This window comes from Alligator mississippiensis, chromosome 7, assembly GCF_030867095.1.
Source record: "Alligator mississippiensis isolate rAllMis1 chromosome 7, rAllMis1, whole genome shotgun sequence".
NCBI lineage: Eukaryota > Metazoa > Chordata > Crocodylia > Alligatoridae > Alligator > Alligator mississippiensis.
In genome coordinates, this window is record NC_081830.1 from 31,046,347 (window position 1) to 31,068,376 (window position 22,030).

The 22,030-nt window shown below is 48.8% G+C and overlaps 1 protein-coding gene across 13 annotated transcripts in view; it reads left to right on the forward strand.

Moving 5' to 3' along the window:
- Nucleotides 1-22,030, forward strand: part of EPHB1 (EPH receptor B1) — a 362,275-nt gene that overhangs the window by 11,008 nt on the left and 329,237 nt on the right. For 4 of the 13 annotated variants that reach the window (XM_006263947.3, XM_019489833.2, XM_019489835.2 and 1 more), the window contains exon 1: nucleotides 14,241-14,535. The exons of 3 other annotated variants lie outside the window; for them this stretch is intronic. In XM_006263947.3, coding sequence (XP_006264009.1) covers nucleotides 14,478-14,535 — 58 coding nt within the window. In that variant the 5' untranslated portion in view covers nucleotides 14,241-14,477. Of the gene's footprint in view, nucleotides 1-14,222; nucleotides 14,536-22,030 lie in introns of those variants that run through there. 6 more of the 13 variants (XM_059730785.1, XM_059730788.1, XM_059730779.1 and 3 more) reach the window with 4 other exon arrangements.

Sequence of the window (22,030 nt, forward strand, 5' to 3'; positions counted from 1 at the left end):
TCAGGCTTGTTGATTTTTCCACCCCCCCAAAAAAATCTTTCTAAATGCCATAAGCATGGTTGCAGGGGTGTAGGTTGTACATGGTTAATACTAAAGGATAAGAGCATTATCAAACACTACCCATCCGACCACATCTTAAAATCCTGTCAGCAGGAAAGGAGAAAAAAAAAGCCAAGAAATGTTGTGAGGAAAACTTTCCTGGTTTTACAAACCACAAATAGTCATTCTGAGAGGTCAATGGTCCTGTTAGGGGTAGGAGTAGTCATGCTGCACAGGTGAATCTATGAAAGGTAGTAGAAAGGTTTGTACAGCTGTATCTGCATGGCTTTGCTGATTTATCTCATGCCTGACTTTTTAATAACCACTGTACAGTAGGGAGCTTTAAGAGTTGGTAATAGAGACTCCTCATGGCTGTATTTAGTCAGGCTGGTGTGACAGAGAGATTGAAAAACGGTGAGTCCAAGGGTCAGAGTTTCTCCATCTCCTGGGTGAAGCCTAACAAACGAAGGAATCAACAGTGAGCAAAAATGTGTGTAAAGTCTTTACATCTGTTGGGCCAAATGATGTGAGAATAAAATGGAGACCTGCATTGCAGAGGTGACACCATCTATCTACCCCAAACTGCAGAACAGGTAATGGGTTTGTGGCTCTCTTGCTAAAAGAGCAAGGGATTAATTTGCTCTGCAACTCTGACTGACAGCCTTCTTACCACTATATTCATTAGTTTGCCTGAAACACCTCTTACTGCTTTGCTCATGAACTCCCACGCATTCTGCAAAAGCATCTCCATCCTCATCCATAACTAGGAATGACTGAACTTTTTAAAAGGCTGGAAAACATTTAAAAGTTGGTTTCTTATCAAAGCTGTCTGTAATATTCCCCCCCCCAGCACTGCACGGCTTTCCAGAACCTGCTGCAATAGCTATTCCTATGCTCCTGCACCGAAGAGCAGAAACAGCCTGCTTCCTTCAGGGCAGAGGATGAGAGAGAAATAATTTGCACCTTCCTCATCTAGGCTTAAGAAGCAATGCAAGGCTTGGTTGATGGCATCATTTGTAATAACCAGAGGACACGGAAGATGGAAGTGCTGCATGCAATTTCTGCTTGCGTTGCCTCAAATCTTGTGCAAATCTGTGAAACATGGAAGATTGCTCCTTTACAAATTGCTTGCTATCCAGCTTGTATTTTTTAACTGACCTATTGTACAACACATCAAGAAGTAATGATACATCATTGTAAATCACAGTATGTTTGCCAAAGGATTCTAGAGCAGTTAATAATAGATAATATCTCACAATTCAGGATTGGCTCAATACAGCAATTCTTATTCATGCGTTCAGGCATGCCATGTCAAGCCCTTACGCACAGACAAATGTGCTAACAGAAGAGTCAATAGTAAGAGCAAAGATATTAAGGAACACCAAGCAGATTCAAGGGATCCATATTTGCCATTGTTAATATATCCCACAATACACCAGAGTTTAGAAATACAGGCACAAGGACAAAAGTGTAGGGTCAACACTACCCAATTTATTGAGGTAAAAATAATTAGCAGGGTGTAGTTCTAAAAGGGCCAGATGCCAGGGGATTAGAAAGAAGGAATAGTGTCTCTGGATGACAGCTTTATTGTCCATCTCAAGGCCATGCATTGCAAATGTCAGTGCTACAGGGAACATGGAATACCTCTAAAGAAAAGCAAGGGAGACTTCAGGATGCTACTGAGTGCTGCTGCTGGGTTGATAAAAGTAAAGGACAACTGAAGACCATGAAAAACATGAAGGGCAGCAAATACAGGCTTTAAGATCTAGCTCCCTATCACTTTATACAGACCACTGCAGTAGATACCTGAGAGCAAGAAACACCTGTGATATCAGAAAGGGGGTTGTTATCTCATCAAGGGGTTTGGTTTGCTCACCCTGATCTGTGCCCTAGAGGGGTGTGTGTGTGTGTGTGTGTGTGTGTGTGTGTGTGTGTGTGTGTGTGTGTGTGTGTGTGTGTGTGTGTGTGTGTGTGTGTGTGTGAGAGAGAGAGAGAGAGAGAGAGAGACTAGCTGCCAGTATTAGCTTGTGCTTCATGTTTTGAGTGGAAGTTACTGCTTAGTTTGCACTTGATTAAATAAAAAGTGAGATGGAACCATAATTGCTGGTGAGAGTGGTTATTGACCTGTGGCATGTGAGAGGGGCGTCACCTTAACATCTTGCCCTGAGGCAGGGATACAAGGATCAGATTTTGTTATTGCTGCCTTCATGTCTACTTTTTTGTAGCAGAAGGATGTGCCCCCTCTCCTTAAGCTTTGGATGTCTCTGTACTTAGGCTGCCCTCAGGGTGTATGCAGGAAGCAAAGAGCATCTGTTTGTTATGTAGCCATTTGTCTTGGAAGTTTTCAAGAGCAGATTGGACAGGTGCTTGGCTGGGATGATCCTGCCTTGACCTTGTGAGGTCCCTTTCAGCCCTACTTTCCTACGATCCTATTCCTGTGGGGGACTTAAGGGATCCCCCTTCATGGACTGACCCTCTTGTGCTAGGTGCAGTATGAACACAGATCACCACCAAGGCAATGCCAGCTCTGCAGCCTTTGTCTCCTCTCTGTGCTGAGGCTTTGATTAGGTTTGTCCGTACCATGGCAACGGTGGGTCCTGGAGAAGATGAGGCTGAGTACACCCTGCCTGAGTGCATTGCCATGCTCCACAGCTAAAGTGTACCTGCTCCAGGCATACCCTGGCACACACTTCCAAGCCCTCTTCTCTAAGGCCTGCTGGAGACCACTGCCTGGGGACAAGCTTGGAGCAGCTTCACTGCAAGACTTAGAGGTGTGGAGCACAACAGCAAATTCAGGTGGGCAGGAAAAACTTAGCCCTGTCCTTGCTAAGCTGATGGCTTCTGGGTGACAGTTGTCCCAAGAACCATCCCTAGGATCTACAAGGCAGGCAGCACATGCACTAGCCTCTGCCTGCTGATCTCCCCAATGTGTCTGTAGGGGGGAAAGTGAAGGAGTCCAGTCAGGCTCCTTGATCTGCCCCTCAGCTTTGTGGAGAACGCTTTCTCAAAGAGCAGGGTGAGGGCAGCCTGCTACTGAGCTGGGACTCCTTGCTGGACAGCATTGGAAATTTTCAGTTCAAAATACCATTTTGGTTTATATCATTAGTAACTGATACCTAAGAAACAGAGGTGTCAGTGCCCTGGTGGCTGCATCAGTAGCTGCACTGCCTCTGATGTAGTGGTGGTCAAGCTAGCAGCGCAACTAGTGTAATTTCCCCCCCCCCGCCCCCCCCCGCCATCCCCTAGGGTTGGGGCTGGTGGCCTGATCGTCCCCCTACCACTTCATTATGCTACTGCTAGAAAGCCCCTCTTCACCCCACACTTTTCCTTAAAAAAAAAAAAAAAATCATGTTCCAAGCCAAATCAAGTCCAAATCCATGAGTCGATCCAGAACCATAAGTGGCCCTGCAACCGGCAAACATCCTCCACCCTCACCAGGGGCTTCAGATATTTCCAAAGTCTTTTGGCAGGCATCCTACATGCAGGCCCACGCTCAGAGGCTTGGGGTTCAGATGCCCCCAAGTTTTGCCTGCCCTCAGCCATATGGCCACAGAAGCAAGCTAGGGAGAAGCCTCCCATTTCCATAAAGCGGGCTTTAAGCCCTAACACCTCAGCGGGCACTAAACCACACCAAAAGAACAGTTATCCCTGGGAACACTTAAGGAGAACTGCTTTTGTGGACCCAGATACCTGGCAGGGGAAACACCACGTAAGTATCACACATCAAAACTAAGGAAGTGATTCTTTTGCTTCGCTCAGCATTGGTATGACCCTAGCTGGAGTACTAATGTCCAGTTCTAGGCACCACACTTTCACAAGGACGTGGTAAAGCTTGTGAAAGTCCAGAGAAGAGCCGCACATATGATCAGAGGTTTGTATAGCAAGCTATATGAGGAAAGGCTGAGGGACCTGGGACTCTTCAACCTGAAAAACAGAAGACTGAGAGGGGACTTGGTAGCAGCTTACTACTACATCAGGGGAGTACATCAAGGGCTCGGTGAGCAACTGTTCACCAGGGCACCCTTGGGGAAAACCAGGAGTAATGGCCACAAACTCTTGGAAGACCGTTTTAAGCTCAACATTAGGAAAAACTTCTTCACAATCAGGGTGCCCAGACTGTGGAATAGGCTCCCTCCAGAGGTGGTGCAATCACCTACCCTGGAAATCTTCAAGAGGAGACTGGACAGTCACCTTGCTGGGGTCACCTGACCCCAGTTCTCTTTCCTGCCTGGTGCAGGGAGCTGTCTTGATGATGATCTTCCAAGGTCCAGCCTGGACGTGATGATCTTCCAAGGTCCAGCCTTGGATCTTAATCTAGCAACCTACATCATTATAGGGTTTTTTTTCTTTGATGTGTGCCTCAGTTCAGTTTTGCAAGCTATGAATTCTGCTTTGATTCCATCCTATTTTGGTTCTTATGATGTATTCATCACTGGGAGATCATAAGACAAGCTCTGCAGCCCAGAGCAGGTGGATATTGGAGAGGACCATGCTCAGCCACAGGAGAACGATGGCAGAGCTCCATAACCATCTTGGTTATGAAAGAAGGTTAAAGCAGCTGGGATAAGTTTCTGGAAGGAGTACAGAAAGGGGACTTCTGGCTCTCGAGTTAGAAGATGTGTTGTGTGAAGCTAGGCTTCCTGTCCCCAGCTACAGAGCAGGATGGAGAGTATTTATTTCCCTCCCCAAGCTTCTGGACTTTGGTGGATGCCATATGGGCCTGGGAAGGAGTTTCCTATCCCCCCTCATTGCTACAGGTGTTGTATTTTCTTTTTTTCCTTCTTCCTCAGTAGTGTTGGGTGTGGACTGGAGCCGAGGACGGGGTTTTTGATTGGGGTGTGCCAGTGCTCTTGCTGGGACTTTAAGTAGGAACCTCCAGATTTGAGAGCCTTTTGGCTGCTTGAATGGTGTTGACCCTCTGCTCAGGGCCAGCTTCATAGATTTCATAGACATTAGGGCTGGAAGGGACCTCGGAAGATCATCGAGTCCAGCCCCCTGCCCAAAGGGCAGGAAGTCAGCCGGGTTCATAGGATCCCAGCAAGATGAGCATCCAGTTTGCTCTTGAAGGTGTTCAGTGCGGGCGCTTGAACCACCTCCGGTGGCAGGCTGTTCCAGACCTTGGGGGCTCGGACAGTAAAGAAATTCTTCCTTAGGTCCAGCCTGAAACGGTCTTGTAGCAGTTTATGACCATTCGACCTAGTCGTCATCCCTTGGGGCGCTCTGGTGAACAAACGTTCCCCCAGATACTGGTGGTCACCCCTGATAAACTTGTAGGTGGCCATCAGATCACCCCTGAGCCTGCGCTTTTCCAGGTTAAAGAGCCCTAGGGCTCTCAGCCTGTCATTGTAGGGTCTACTTCCCTGACCTCTGATCATGCATGTGGCTCTTCTCTGGACTCTCTCAAGCTTCTCCACATCCTTTTTGAGTTGTGGAGCCCAAAACTGGATGCAGTACTCCAGCTGCGGCCTCACTAAGGCTGAGTACAAGGGGAGAATGACGTCCCGGGATTTGCTTGAGAAGCATCAATGGATGCAAGCCAGCTTGATCACTACATTTGGGATCAGGAAGGCATTTTACCCCGTGGTCAGATTGCTATGGACTGTGAGGGTTTTTTACTTCCTCTGTAGCAGGGGTATGGCCCTCTTGGATTTCTCAAGTGCATTTTTACAACCCTTCCAGTGTCAGGACACTAACAGCTCTGGTTCCCTGCTTTATTTGTGTCAGATTAGGGTGCTTTGGTGTCTTCGGGTAATATGCCTTCTAGTTGTGCTATAGGTTTGATTGTGTCATTTTAGGACTTTGTTAGAAAAGGACTTTTATGGAATGGTTTAGATAGGGATGATCCTGCCTTGAGCAGGGGGTTGGATTAGATGTCCTTTCCAGCCCTACTTTTATGAAAACAGCATTTTGATAGACCTCTTATGAAATGGTTTTTGATGGTCAATTCTTGAAGAAGCTTAAAGCATGGCATTTTCTGACTTTTCATCCTGATTTGGAAGGGAAAATAATTGTGGGTTTGTTTTTTTTTTTCATTTGGCTTGATTTTTGACAGGATTGAAACATTGTTTCCTGACTCTCCATGGGACAAGTTGTCTTTTCTAAAAGACATGAGAGGGCTTTGAGGTTTTCTGTCTACAACTCTTAAGGGTCTGTCCGGACTGCTTTTGCAGCGCTGTTAAGAACATGGCCAAGAAGCACAACTCTGCTTGCCCGCTCCCGCTCATACCAAGCAACCCTGGGGGCACCTCTGATGCCCTTCTCAAACTCCTTGTCTTTGGCATCCTTGAGGGTAGAGATGGAGCAGCTTCATCACCTCATTTTCTGGTCTGGTGTGTGCTGCACAGTAATGTGAAAGTTGGGCTTGCTTTTCAGCAATTTAGAGAGACCCTAAATGGTCATGCTAGCTCAGCCAGCTGCCATTAGGATTGTTAAGAAAAACTGTAGTGGCTCCTAGAGACTCCAGTCATGTGTTTTGGTCCTTACTGTGCTAGGTGTTGCACGTACCTGGAATAGAGGCTGTTCACGCCTCAAAGAGCCCATGGAACCAGTGCACAAAAATTAGGATCATCATTTGTATTTCCCAGCAGCCATCCGCACTGGGAAGACCTGGACATTCCCAGCATCTCTGCATTGCTGCATTGAGAAACAGAGATCTTGCACGTAAAGCTGGGAGAGACATTTGAATGGTTAATGCTCTCAGCTCGCAGTGCAATAATCCTCAGCGTTGGCTCACTCCCACTCTCTGAAGTCACATAAAGGCAGGAATGTTGAAACATGTAATTTAGTGATTTTTTAAAATTATTATTATTATTTTTTTTGGTGGCCTGGAGGAGGGTTTTATCACTTCATGTTGGCGGAAGAGAACACAGCTCCTCTTCTGCAGCAGCAGTTGCAACATAAAAATAATAAAAACCTGAAACAGGCGTGTCCCCCCCCCCGCTGGGAATGATAAGCCAGTATCTCTACTGTTCCTGTGCCAGTTCCTGATGAGCCTTGCAGGGCTTCTCGAGGACGATCCTACTGAGAAGGAGCAAAATCAATCTCCAGAGAGAGCAAGCTGGCTGGTGCAGCTAAGCCGCTCACGCTGTGTGTGAAAGAAGCTCCCATTTCAAATGCAAATCTTTGATCCCATATTGGCGAGCACCTTGATGCTGATTTGTGCATGTCTTGCTCTTTGTTTGGGAGGAAAATGGGTGATGCCCCTGTGCACATGAGACAACATCCTTTGATGCTGGACAGATGTCGCTTATGGTGAGGTCAGATGCACTGGTCTGGAAATTGCTCCAGCAGCTTTGGAGGGTACAGATGATGGATTGCCATTTGATTGCAGTAATTGCATGTTGTGGGGGTTATTTTTCTACATGTGTTGTAGGGAAAAGGCCTGCCACCTAGGCAAAGCAAGATTTCTTTTGATTCATCAGTGTTAGTGAAAACTGACTCTCCTGGTGAGGACTGAGAGAAGTGTGTGCTAACAGGAGCCCATCACAGCAAGTTCTGGACTATCCTGCCAGTGATGCACACAACTGAGACCATGCCAACAGGGCTAATGATCAAAAGGAAAAGAACAACAACAAATGCACAATAGAGTGATGTGATGCATACTAGGTAAGTACATTCACTGAATGTCTCATGCCTGGTTCCTCTTGCTTTGGAAATTTGAAGGTTTGGGTTTATTTATGAAGGGAATGTATGCAACTTTTATGAGGGGTAATGGATAGAACCCTTCTAGCCACACCTGCCTTCTGACAAGGAAGTAGGCACAGCACAAGGCATAAAGCTCCAGGGATAGGCTGCCTCTTTGAAATGAAGGAAACCTCTCATATTTGTCAGTGGATAACTTTCTCCCTGCCTATTGTGCCACTAGTCTGTGGTGAGGCTGGTAACAATGTGGTTGGTGTTTTGGGTCATCTTGGCCTTTGTCAATTAGAAGTCAGTTCGGGGATCCCCACCTTATTCTAATGTACAGGCAGATACAGTGATGCTTGTGTCATTGAGGACCTTAGCTGGGACTGAGAGTCCACAGGCCATTGCAACTCCATTCTCAGTGGTAGACCCCACTAGTAGATGTTGTCAGAGGCAGAGCTGGATAGGAGCTTCATCCAGAGCTGTGTTCCCCAAACCACTTAGCTCCCTGCAGTCCATCTTAAACACAGGACAGGACTCCTCTTCGAGTGTCAAACAGGTTAAATGGGAAAATAAGCAACCCCTCCATGGTGCCCAGGCATTGAGAAGTATGAAGCCCTGTGTACCAGAGACACAACCCCTTACATACTCATAACATGGCTTCTCTGTCAGACGCTGAGTGAGATCTGAAAAGATGCTAGTTTGTAGGAGAATATGGGGCAGGGAAGAGAGTCCCTTCTGTTTCTGGACAGCTGTGCGAGACTAGAATGCCTCCTATCCTGTGATATGAGGGCCCTTGTGTTTCCTTGGGAGAGCTCAGGACAGATGACTCAACTGGAAAAATATTGCTGTGCTTAGGGATCTAGCCCTGTGGCTTGGGCAACCTGGGGCTGGTTCCCCGCTCTGTGATAAGCTTCCTGCCAGACCTCGGGCCAGCTGCTGTGACTCAGTCTACCTACACAGAGCAGGGACAGCAGCTCATTCTGGTCCTGCAGGATAAGTATGTTAAGAAGTATGCAGTGCTCAGAGGCTGCAGTAACAGGGGTTGCATTAGCACTTAAAACCAGTCTCTGGAAGCTATAAGAAGCAGCTGTTTGCTGCATGCTTTCCTGTATTTATTTATTCTGACTGCGTAAAAAAGTGCATCTCAATTCTAGGTGCTATATACTGTTCTATAAAGGAAATGCAGACCCTGTGACAGAAATAGCACTGCACCATGCAGCTGTAGCCCATCCCTTCCCTTCTTTTCCTGGGAGCTGTGGGAGTTCATAAGAATAAATACATACATGGACGTAGAGGTGTGTGCTTTGGCTTTTCGCCACTGAACAGTTTCGGGTGTACCACTGAACTGTATAGTGGTATGGGTCACCATGTTTATCCAGCCCTGGTTGTAGACTAACAGCAACTTCTATGGAATTTAATCCTACTTTGTGGAGTGACAGTGAATCATTCAGCTGGGCCTGCACTGAATGTTTCTCCCAATGGGGCTTAGCCCTAACTTGAGAAACTTGAGGGCAGAGTGGAATCAAGCCTCCCATTTTCCTCAGCAATGCTGGAGCTTGTTTCTTCATGGTGCTGACAGGGCACATACAACAGCATTCCCCCAAGATCTCCTTTCAGTGTCATCTCAGGTGCCAAGAGGAAACTTGAAAGGTGATATTTGCTGGCCAACCAGAGGGGCACTTTGTGCCCTCGTAAGGGGTCTGGCAGCAGGTACATGCTCCTTGGATTGTGCATCAACTACACATGTCCTCTCCCTTCTGTGATGATTGTTGGGACCTTACAAGTCTAACAGGGACCTAATGAAGTAGAAACATGACTAGTTCTGAGATAGGAGGCCATTTCTTTGCATCAGACATTTTTTTAAATGGATTGGACCGATAGCCAGAGCTGTAACAATTTGAAGTGGTGCAGCTATTTCTATATGCTGCTGTGCAATTTAAAGCACAGGGCACATATTTGGTCCAACCAGTGTGGAACGAGAGGAGAAAAATATAGAGCTCTTCTGCTTGCAAGCACTAGTTCAAACCAAAACGTAAAGCAATTATTCTCAACTGGGGTACTGCAGCACCCCAGGGTTCATAGATTCAAGGGTCAGAAGGGACCTCAGTGGGCCATCTAGTCCGACTCCCTGCCCCTGGCAGGCAAGAAAATGGTCACCAAACTTGGGGTCATATGATCCCAGCCAGGTACCTGTCCAGTCTCCTTTTGAAGACCCTCAAGGATGGGGCGAGCACCACCTCCCTTGGAAGCCCATTCCAGATCCTGGCAAGCCTGACCGTGAAGAACTTTTTTCTAACGTCCAGTCTAAACCTACTCTCTAGTAGCTTATGGCCATTGTTCCTTGTTGTTTACCAGGGCACCCCCCTGGAACAGATTGTCGCCTACTTCATGTTGTTCTCCCCTTATGAATTTGTACACTGCCACAAGGTCCCCTCTCAGCCTTCTCTTGGAGAGGCTGAAGAGGTTAAGGTCCCTTAGCCTTTCCTAATAGGGCCTTCCCTGCAGTCCTCCAATTGGACGAGTGGCTCTTTTTTGGACTCTCTCCAGATGCTCTGCATCCCGCTTGAACTGCAGCATCCAGAACTGGCCCGACTAGTGCCACATAGAGAGGGACAATCACCTCTCTGGACCTGTTTGTGAAGCACCTATGGATGCATGACAAGGTGCGGTTGGGTCTGCCAGCTACTTCATTACATTGGCAACTCATGTTCATCCTGGAGTCAGCAGTGATTCCAAGATCTCTTTCTGCCTCAGTGGTGCTGAGAAGGTCGCCTCCCAGCCTATAGGTATGATGGCAGTTGTTTCTCCCTAGATGCAGCACCTTGCATTTGTCCTTATTGAATTGCATCCTGTGCTCTCTGCCCACTTCCCCAACCTATCTAGGTCAGCCTGGATCTGGTTCCTCCTCTCCAGGGTGTTAGCTTCATCCCATATTTTTGTGTCATCTGCGAATTTGGACAGGGTGCTTCCCACCCCTTCATCCAGATCACTGCTGAAGATGTTGAACAGCACCGGCCCCAGAACTGAGCCCTGAGGGGGTTGCTGGCCGCAACCTCCTCTACCCCACCCAGTAACCTGCACGCCAGACAGAGGGCACGTAGCATGGGCTTTCCCCAGGGGACAAGTAGCAGCAGCACAAAGTGTGCCACTGCTTCTTGTCCCAGGGCAACCAGATGCCCATGCTTGTCTGGATGTGGCCCTTGAGTCTAAAAAGGTTGAGAACCACCGGTGCAGAGGGTGCTTGTAATCGCTGATGGATGAAGGGAATCGGGGGGCGGGGGGAAATGTCCAAGAGCCTGTTTGAAATAGTAGCCCCACTTATGGACGTACTTAGCTTTTATGGGACTTGTGTGTGCGGGGGTGGGGGGCATAACAGCCGTGTAAGTGTTGTAAGGAACAGGACCTTCAGATTTGAACAAAGCCAGGCAACATTATTCCATATGTTACAAATAACTCTTCTGTCTTAGAAAGAAAACAAGATACAAATAATACCCTGCCTTCTCTCCATCCTTTCGTCTCCCGCAAAATGAGACCGGCCTTATTATAGCTTTCTTATTATCCAGGTTGAAATAACAGAGATGAGAAGAAAAGTAGCTCCTCCAGTGGCAGCAGCATAAGGGTCTGATTCAAAGATGGCAGGGGTCTGCTGGGTGGCTTTGTTGATTTGTGTATACTTAGAAGACAATAAAAAGCAACAGCAGTCATTATAAAACCATGTCGATGGTCACACGTGAATGAAAGAAGGGCAGGATTCTTGAGGCGAGGGAGGGTAAACATGCTTTGCTATTTCATCCAGTAGGGAGACACAGCATGTGGCCCAGACACCATTTAAGTCCTGCATTAACCCTGTTTTGAAGACTCAAATGAGTTTTAGGTGATGCATGGTCTCTGACTGACTGACTTTGCATGGGGCTGATGTCCTACCATGACATCAAAACCCTGGCTTAGTGGCATCACCTTTCAAGATGACAAGGCAAAAAACCTAACTGTTAATCTAATACATTGGAGAAAATGGAGAAGAAAATGTTAACGCTAAAGAAAATGTTAGCTTAAAGAGCAAATAAGGCAAAATGAATGGTAAATCCAAACTTAAGCAACAAAAACATTCAGTGTAGCAAGGGCTGATTTCCTTTGTCATTTAGAAATCATAATCCACAGTCGCTTGGCAATCAGCGCATGGCTCAGCCAAATTAAAAGTTAAATTGTTCCAGGAGAAATAAAAATCAATCTTGCAGGTTATTAATGGGATGAACAAATATCCAAACCCAAGGATTTCTTTGTTAGCACACTCAGTGCAACAGTCTTTGGCCCTGCGCTCAACAAGTATTAGGCAGGATTTTTAGACGGGCTTCCAAGGTGTTGGTGAGTGTAATGGGCCAGGCCTAACTGCAGAGACCAGTGGAGGGGACAGGAATTTGCAAACCAGTGATTTCAGCCTGGCTTTCAAAGCCATTTTAGTTACAGTAGAAATTATTTTGGGCTGCTCCTATTGTTTCTCTCTCCCACAGCATCTTATCCCTCCAAACACAGGTTAATTATGGGCAGTAATTCCTGACTGGGAGAGGCCCAGGACAAGCCAGGTGGGTGGGAGCCATACAGGGGATGATCTTTCTTTTGAAATTGAGTATTGCCAGCAAGATGGAGGGAAGTGATTCTTTTCCTCTATTCGACACTGGTGAGGCCACATCTAGAATCCTGTGTTTAGTTTTGTCTCCCCCCCCCGCCAAGAGACAGGATGGGGACAAATTGGAGAGAGTCCAGCGGAAGGCAACAAAAATGGTTCGGGGACTGGCATTTCCCTGGTGCCTGACTTCTTTTAATGACTACCGTGCAGTAGGGAGCTTTGAGTCAGTAATAGAGACTCCTCATGCTAGCGTTTTGTACATGACTGCTATGAAATCACCCCTCAGTCTTCTCTTCTCCAGACTAAGTAAGCCCGGTCCTCTCAGCCTCTCCTCACAAGTCATGGCGGTATTTTATACAGGTTTCCCTTGGTTTATACAGTGCATGTGTTCCCAGAGAACAGCACATAAATCAAATTTGCATAAAGCGAACCCACTTTACAATGTAACAAATAGGGATAGGTTCCCATGGTGGTGAGGGAGGGAGTGAGGTTGGGACTAGGGAAGGGGCTGGGGGAGGGGTGCTGCTCCTGGGGCTGCAAAAGGCAGCAAAGCAGAGGGAACAAAGCAGCACTCACCCCAGCCTTGGCTGCAGCAGTCCTGGGAATGGCCGGCACCGGCTGCCTGCAGCTGCTGGGCTGCACCGTGCTCTGCCTGTCCCCACTCACCTCTGCTCCTGGGCTGCGCCGTGCCATGGTGCAGGCAGCTGGTGTCGGCTGCTCTTGGGGCCGGTCCAGCACAGGCTGGGGTGAATGCAGGCAAGTGGAGCCCTGGGTGCTACAGGGCGTGGCACTCATCCCAGTCCCTGCTGGAGCAGCCCCAGGAGTGGCCGACACCAGCTGCCTGCACCAGGGCACAGTGCAGCCCAGAAGCAGAGGTGAGTGGGGACAGGCGGAGCACGGTGCAGCCCAGTGGCTGTAGGCCGCTGGTGCCAGCCACTGCAGCTGGGGCTGGGGTGAGTGGGGCCTTGGCCCTTTCTCCTCCCCCCACAGACTGACTTGCTTGGGCAGGGCAGGGGGCATGGGGCGTCTATGCTGATCGCATAAGAGGGAATTTACCTCGCATATAGCGAATTATGAGTCTAAATATGCTCATTGCATAAGGGCGAATTTGTATAGAAAGAACCCGTATAAATTGAGGGAAGCCTGTATGTGATTTGTGAAGAGAGGCTGAGGGAAATGGGTTTGTTCAGTCTGGAGAAGAGACGACTAAGAGGGGGAATTGAATAGCAGCCTGAAGCGGGGTCCAGAGAGCATGACCAGTGTGTGCCCCTGGCGGCTGGGGGGACACGGCTGCGGGAGCCTGGTGGCGGTGAGCTCCTGCATACCCTGCCGGCACTGTCGGTGTTGGGGGGTGGCGAGTGCTGACCCCGGGTTGGCGACCACCTCCAGGCACTGCCGGCGGCGGCCAGGGGCAATCGTGGACTGCCTGCAGACTGCCTACATGTTGGCAGTGCCTTTTTGCAGGGGTGCACCGCCATGCGCAGGGTGCACGTGCCGCCCCTGCCAGAGAGGATGGAGCTGGACTGCTTTGGGGGCAGACAGAACAAGGAACAAGGGGCTCCTTGGGAAGTTGGAGGGAAAAACTCCGTGTGGAGGAGGGGGGGGAAGGCAGCGAACAGGTGAGGCGGTGGGCTCTCCGCCCTCGGCTGCGCTGGTGCCGCGAGGCTCCGTGCCGAGGCCCGTCCGTGCGGCTGCGGTGGCGCGCCGTGGGCGCCAGGGGGCGCTCGCCGCCTGCCTTGGCGGCTCCGCCGCGCCCCCGCCCCGCCCCGCCCCTGCCGCCCCGCCCCTGTCGCCTGCCAAAGTTTGGCTGGAAGTAGCGAGGAGGCGCTGCTGCTCGCCGCTGATTGGCCCGCGGATTTTTGTGGGCTTGATTCCTTGATTGGACAGGAGGGGCTGGAGGTGGGCAAGAGCCGGGGGGGGACCCTTTGCCTCCCCCTCCCGCAGCCTCGGTGCCTGCCGCACACTTTACTACTGCTTGCAATGTGACACGAGCACCCCTCCTCGCCCGCCCGCGCGCGCACACACACACACACACACACACACACACACACACACACTCACACCCGCATGCACGCACGCACACACCCCCGCACACCCGCACGCACTGGCAGTGCGGAGTGGATTACTGCAGGATCCGGGGAGCCCCCCACGCGCCCCTGCCCAAAGCCTCGCGGCTCCCGGACCTGCCATGGCTCTGGATTGTGTGGTGCTCCTCTGCTTGGCCTCTGCCATCGCGGCGGTAGAAGGTAACCGGAGGCAACCCCCAAACTTTCTGCAAGTGCATGCCCGCCCCCGGCCGGCCCCGGGAGGATGCTGCGCTGCATTGCGGTGCCACCGTCCCCAGCCACGCGCGGGCAGCTCGGGGGAGCAGGCTCGCACGCTGCCTTGCCTTGGGACTCGCCGCTGCAATGACACCCCCAGCCCTTGAGGGTGCCCGGCCTGCCCGCCCGGGCGCCCCCGGCTCCCCCCTCCAGCGCGGGGCACGGTGTCCGCACCTTGGCACCCGCGGGAAGCCCCAGCCCAGGAGCCGGGGTCGGGCAGGGAGGGGGGCATGCCTGGCACACAAGCTGTCCCAGGATCCGGGGAGCAATGCCATCCCTGGCGGATTCCCAGCAGCCTCCCAGGTGTCTTTTTTTTTTTTTATTTGTCACGGCTGCTTGTTTGGAACACCGGATCCAGACAAAGACTCTTTGTGTGGCTGGCTCTCTGTGTTGGGGAGCCCAAGGCAGGACCCGCGTGCGTGGGCATTGGATTGAGCCTTAGCTGTCCCCATCTCCGCTGTCTTCAGCCTTCAACTCCCTGCAGGGGGGTGCCAGAGAGGATGGAGCTGGACTGTGCTCCGTGGTGGCAGATGACAGAACAAGGAGCAGCGGTCTCAAGTTGCAGCAAGGGAGGTTGAGGTTAGGTATTAGGAAGAATTTTCTTACTAGGAGAGTAGTAAAACACTGGAACAGGTTACCCAGAGAGGTGGTGGACGCTCCATCCTTGGAGGTTTTTAAGACCGGGCTTGACAAAGCCCTGGCTGGGATGATCTAGTTGGGGCTGGTCCTGCTGTGAGCAGGGGTTGGACTAGATGTGACCTGAGGTCCCTTCCAGCCCCCATTTTCTATGATTTTGTGGACCTAGCATCTAATCCCTGCATAGTGGCTCCATTGTGTAGCCCCCATAACCTTCTATGCCATAGCCACATATGTACCTGTATGGCACTGTATACCATAGCTTTGCCATTCACAGTATCAGCTATATCACGCAGAGCTTAGTCCCTGTATCTTCTGCTTTGCTCCTCCTCCCCACTCTGTCTGAAGGAAGTAAAAAAATCAGCCTCCACTTTTTCCAATGAATGAAACAGGGTTTAAATCAAATCCTGGCTGTCTGTTTCCTACCGTTGAGAGGGGTCTGAGTTTATTTTGCAAAGCAGGGAGATTCAGGAGAATTCAGTGCAAGGAAAGAAACTTTCCACTCGCACCCCAAGAGATCATTCACTTCACGGGGCAAAAATGACATGGGAGAAAGGAGCTTCCTCCGTAACTTTCTGGGCACAGTCCCTTTTTTTAGAATCAAGTGCAGCCTCATGGGTTTGTTCGTTTGCAAAAGAACTGGGAATTGGAAATGGGACGGTCGCCTCGGTGTTCTTGTCTATTCTGATTTTAAAATAGGCACATTTTGAGCTGCCAGGAAAATTTGCAGTTATGTTTGCTTGGGTGATAAATGAGAAATCAAATTCTTTGCTTCTTGAATACGAAACCAAATCCAAACCTGTTTATCTGCCTTGTGTATGCAACAGGGTAAAGAAACTTTAAAAAAATGTAAATGTAACCCATTCTCTCCCCCCGCTTAAAAAATGCTGTCATTCTTGCTTATAGTAATGTTTTATTTAGGTGATGTCATAATAGTCAAAATCCCTCTTCCTTTTGGTGAGAACTGCAGGAATCTTCCTTTCAGTCTCTGCTTTATCCAGATGGTGGCTCAGGGATGAGACGAGATTAGTGCAGAGAGATCCTTTTATTTCTTTTCTTTTCTTTTTTTTCAAAGGTGATTTTTTTTTCTTTCTGTTGTTGTTGTTCCACTGTTCCCACAGCTGGTGGTCTTTGCAGGGGTTCTTTATTAAAATTTGCTAGATGCTAGTGAGGCATATGTTGTCTTCCGAAAGCAGAGGGGGAGCTGGCTGGGAACTGCTCAGATCTTCCGGCTGGAAACCAGGCAGTCGCTGAAATATGCTGGTTTAAAATAAATAAATAAAGGAAACCCTCTGTTAGTCTTCTAGACATTAACAAAACTGATCCCGAGATAGCAGCATTAAAGAGGATGGTCCCCAAATTCTGCCTATCGGGGGAAAGGGAGAGGGAAAGCAGGTTGATGGGAATTTTTATAGCTCCCAAACTGTTTGTTGGCGGGCTTGCCCTGTCTGTATTGCTTCTTTGCATTCTGTATGTGCTTCAGTGAGAAAAGGTGTGTCCAGAACATGGCACTTCTTGCTGTGAAATGTGCCTTATTTATTATACCAGGAGGACGTTATTTTTGGCTTCAACCCTAGGGGGAAAACACATTTTCTTGCTTGTGAAAATGATTCTGTTAAAATAGCTCTGGAGTGCTTGTTTAGGAAACCAAGATAGAAAAGGGAGAGGAAATGAGTGAAAGAGAGGCATTCTGCATTTGATTCAATAGTGCAGTGAAATATTTCCCCTCCCAGCTTGTGACTTTATCTTGCTTGCAAGTTCCTCTTATTTCTTCTTTGTGTAAAATATCCCGTAACAAGGGATAGTTTGTGCTTTTCTAATGCACATACCTGCAGGCTTAGTTTTTAAAATTGTGTTTTGAATCGCAGCAAAATGAGGTAATGAATGCCACCAGGAAACCTCAGGGAAGTCAGCAGTTGCACAGCCTTCCCCAGGAAACCTGACTGCCAAGGGTTAAAAAAAATACATCTTATTCAGCAGAATATTAAAGCAACCCTCTCTCCAGGCACTGCAATCAGTCACTTACTCTCATATTCCTCGGTATGATTCTTTCCCCTTTGCATTCTGCATACGAGCATCTAACCACAGGTAAAACTGACCCAGGCCTTGTGGCTTGGTTATTTGATTTGTTATGAGTATGTAATGATCAGAAAAGTGAATCAATAAGACCTCAAAACATGAGCTTCTCAGTGAAGTGTTTGTGCCTGTGGCCTATGGTGGTTATTTGCTGGCCCCCGTTTTCCTCTGCCTCTCTGACTGCCCTTTGCTTTTACTCTGGAAGTTCTCAGGAGTGTAGCAGATAACCCCTGGGCAAACAGCTCTGCTTACCAACCTAATTCCTCAGTAACCACAGAGAAAGCAATCCAAAGGGGAGGGCAAAGCAGAAATGATAATTGCTGGGCCATGTGCTGTAGGCTGGGGGTCTGCTGTGGAATGACTGCACAGGTACTTGAGAAGTGGCTGTAAAAGGATTGTGATATTGCTTTGAATGTTACTGTTAAAAATACAAAAAAGCCAACAGCGAGTGAGTGGGGATGCTTTTGCCATAGCAGTGGCAGGACTCTGATTTCTGCAGAAGAGAGTCTGTTGCATGTCATGGAGAAACTATTGTCATGAAGGATACGCAAGTGAGGCACGCTGTTGTGCATTTCTGCTAACCTACTCTCTTGCAGTTTCCCTTGTCTTCCAAATCCAGATTCATTTAATCCGGGAGATCTTTTTTAACTGGGATGAATTAGTTTTCATTCCTGCAGCCTTTCTTTAGCGTTGTTTGCATTCACTAAGGTGACAAAGTGCAGCTGGCCAACTGTCTGCCACCTTTCTTCTGGTTTGGGAGAGCTGGATTTGAAAAGGAAGACTGGAGGGATAGACCCAACTCCCCTGGAAACTGTCTGCTTAATTTTTATGGGTTCTGTGTCTCGGTTGGTAGAGGGCTGCCTCCAGAGCCCGTTCCTTCAGTGTTGTTAATGGGTGCCTTGGCGCTTGGAATAGTCCCCTTGGGCAACAACTGTGATTCGAGTTGGTCGATTAGGTTAATGGCAGCTTTTGCATTTCTGGTTCAGGTCACAGCATGTGTGACATTATGTTGTGTTACACAACTGCATGGCATTATTTTTATTACACCTTCCTGGGAACAGGTGCACCTCTTGTGCTTGACTACAGAATCATCCTTTTCTATTGTACGTACTTCACAGGTAGTGATCCACTGGGAAGTTTCCCACACCATGCTTTATAGGGGAGAGAATATGTTTGTACCATGATTTGCTGGCTACTGATTGCCATTACACTCTGCAAAACCTGTGACCATAGGCCACAGGTTGTAGGCATGTGTCTTCCCCATTTATTCACATCTTGCAACATGGTATTGCTTAAGCTGAGATTCATCTTTACAGGATCTATTGACTCTGTATTTTAAATGGCAAGGAGCTGCCATTTTCACTAACCTTTAGTACGATTTGTCTTCAGACTTCTCTGTCATGGGAAAACAGAGTCCAAATACACCAGTGTAAGCTTCAATGACAAGTATGTGTGCGCTACAGAATTTGAAAAGAAGGTTGATAAGGACGTGTACACCTAATGTGTACTGACAAATGAATTTAAGGTGGAAGAAACATGAGTCAGTGTACCGACAGTACCCATGTTTTCTGCTAAAATAGATTAAAGCAATCAAACTCATTGGGATCGTTACGACTCAGCCAGGTAATAAAGAGTAGAGCTCATTGCTTCCCAGTGCAGTGTCTAACCATAGGCAAGACATTGGGGTCCCGGAGAGGGGGAGGTGTGTTTTGAAAGCCCCAATCCTATCCCTCTGTCATCAACTCAGGCTTGATGAATGCAGTATACCAGGGTCTTGCCCATGATGCGTGTGGTTAAGGCTCTTACGGTGCAAAGTAGCCACTTTCTTTCCTTCCTTCCCTTAAGATCAGACAGATAAGGCTGTCTGGAGCCAAATCCTTTGGGCACACTTGTTTTTTCTGCAGATCTCTTGAGAGGTTTGAGGGCATTCATTGGCAGGTCCTCCTTACCAGCTTGCTGCCATGAGAGATGAGGGAAGCTTGGGGCTACCTTCTGGATGAGGCAGGAGATATGAACTCGCTGCCTGTGCCAGGAAGGTGGCACAGGGCAATGACTCGCGTCCAGCAGAGAGCCTAGGAGGAAATCTCGTAATTGAAACCGGGGGTATTTCCTTACCTTCGTTATGTGAGGGGAGGATTTGACTGTAGGGCTGAGTCAGTGCTCAGAAGCTGGTGTGTGGTTTCCATCTCCAGCATGTGTTGGGGCATTAGGATGGGATGATCTGGAGTCTACAGGCTCAGACCCAGTATAGGGTTTGTGCACAATGCCTGCAAACTGGTTTATGGATGCTCATTTTAGGTGCATGTGGCTGATGCCCAAGTGAGGGGGCTGCAGAGGGCACTCAGATTCAGGCTGGTAACAGCTTTGTAGTTCCCTCATCACTAGTTATTTTGTTGAGAACATTTATTTTAACATCTTTGGCCTTTCTTCAGCCTCCCGCTCAACTAAAAATGTCCTTCTCCCTTTATAATACATCAATTACTCTGAGCCGTGACCCTTCCTGTAGTTGGTTGCTACCAGCTGAGGCAAGCCATCCCACTGAAGTCAAGGATTAATTAGCGCTGACCAAAATGAGTGAGGCCTGCCCGACATAGGCCTCTGCCAGGAATTCTGCTCTGCGGGTGTGTGTAAATCAGTGACGTCCCTAGTGCTGGATAAGTCAGTCTGTAAAATGGTTTGAATACTTCCCCTGCCTGAAGACACCTGTGGCATTGTCTGTGCAGACATTTGTCTGTAGATGCTTTTATGGTCTTGGCTCTGTAGTTAGATTTGGGTTAAGTTTGTCACTTGAAGCAGGGATTCACCCTCTGCCGTATAGGGAGCATACATCACTTCCTCCTTACAATTATAGCACTTAGACCTACATCCCCAGTGGTATATGAACATCTGACTTCTGGCTTCAGCTCATCTGGGCCTTAGTCTCTTGGATACAGAATGCATCTGTGTGTGAGATATATGCATGTATATCTGCATGCACCCAAATAAATGCATATACTTAGCTATGTACCTATACATCTTTCTGCTTATAGATGAACACACAAAGCACCCCACAAATTGCTCAAATGCACATGAAATTGCACAGTACGGCAGTCTCATTTGTTGCTAACTTGCATGTAAAATGTGCAGTATGCAAGGGTGAAGAGCTAGTTTGAAAGATCATTGTTAAGGTTGCCAAAGCAAGAACTGAACAGATAGGCAGTGCCCAGATTAAGGTTTCCCGTGCAGCCCCCTTGGTGTGAGCGCTTTACAGGACATGTCAGTGAAGACTGTAATACTAGTTTTTTCACAGGACCCCTGTCTCATGCGGTGCACAGGATGGCTTTGTTCTAGGGATGAATTGGGGCCGGGCAAGACTCCTGCTTTTTTACCTCCACCCCCTTTCTCAAAATCTCTGGAGGTGGCAGGGGGGAGCTGACGGGGGATCCTTTTTTGGCATCTGGGCCATTTGTCTATAACCAGAAGAAATAATGCTGCAGCATAGCAAGGGGGGGAGCTGTCAGACTCGCTTGTCTGCCGCTGATTAAGCTTGCACATGGTTCTTTTTTAGAGCGAGCAGAAGCCACTTGGATTAGGGCAGAGCTGCCTGTGTGTTGATGAACACGCATTCATGGGTGGGGACTTTTCCCTTCTGAGGAGGGGAGTGATTATGATCAGCAGTGTGTGTTTACATCTGACCCTGTGTTGCAGGATAGCGAGTCCTTCTGTCACCAAAGGGCTTCATATAATCTTGCCCTAAGCCAACTGTGGGAGCACATGTTCGGTTGGCAGATTCATGCCGGAAGATCGTGAATCCTGCTGTGTGCATGTACAGGGGGACTGATTCCCTTTAGACGCTAGAGGCTGTGCTGCCAGGCTGCTAGTCCCCCTCCTGCTGATCTGGGCAAGGAGAGAGTGAGCAGTGCCAGGGAGCATGCTCCCTTTCCTTCCCCCCGTTCCTTTTTACAGTATCAACCCTTGCATCTCAAAGGGAGTAGCAAGGTGCACCAGCAAAAGGGCTGGCCCAGATAATTCTCCACTCTGGAGCAGTGCAGTTACACAGAGCCAGACTCCGGCTGGGCTCAAGCTTGCAGCCCCATCCAGGAAGAGGCCAGAATCAGAATGATAAACTTGGCCGTGACAGAGGACTGTTTCTACAAGAAAACTCATAGGGGGAGATGAGAAACGAAGCAGAAAGGGAAACCGATTGACCCAGGGAAGGGGGAAGGTGCAGCCAGTCTGCAACCACATCTTGCTTAGGATGCCTGTGTCAAGGCACAGGCACTCTTCCCTTCCAGGTTTCACCATGAAGCAGACTCCCATTGATGGCTCACCTGTTGTAGTTATGGGGGTGAAAACCTACCATGCTCAGAGGGACAGCGTGAGGCTTGGACACCACTGACAGCCTCCACGTTGGGCTTTGGGAAGTGATGTTCTAGCCTCCCACATACAGCTCATTGACTTCCCTGTCACAGCGGTGTGCTGCCTTGCTTAGGGCTGGGATAGCACACGTGGCACAGTCTAGTAGATGGTGGTAGGGCAATAAGTAGGCCAAGCTGATCAGGAGACCTCTGTTCTGCCTCCATTAGTTCTCCTGCATGGCTGTGGGGAACTCCCTTCCTTGCCTGGGTTACTGGAAGGGTGGTCCCTCTTTTCTTCAGCACTCACAGTGGGGCCAACCTCTTTGGTGGGCATGACACAAATTAGCCCCACACCCTCCCCAGGTGCTGGT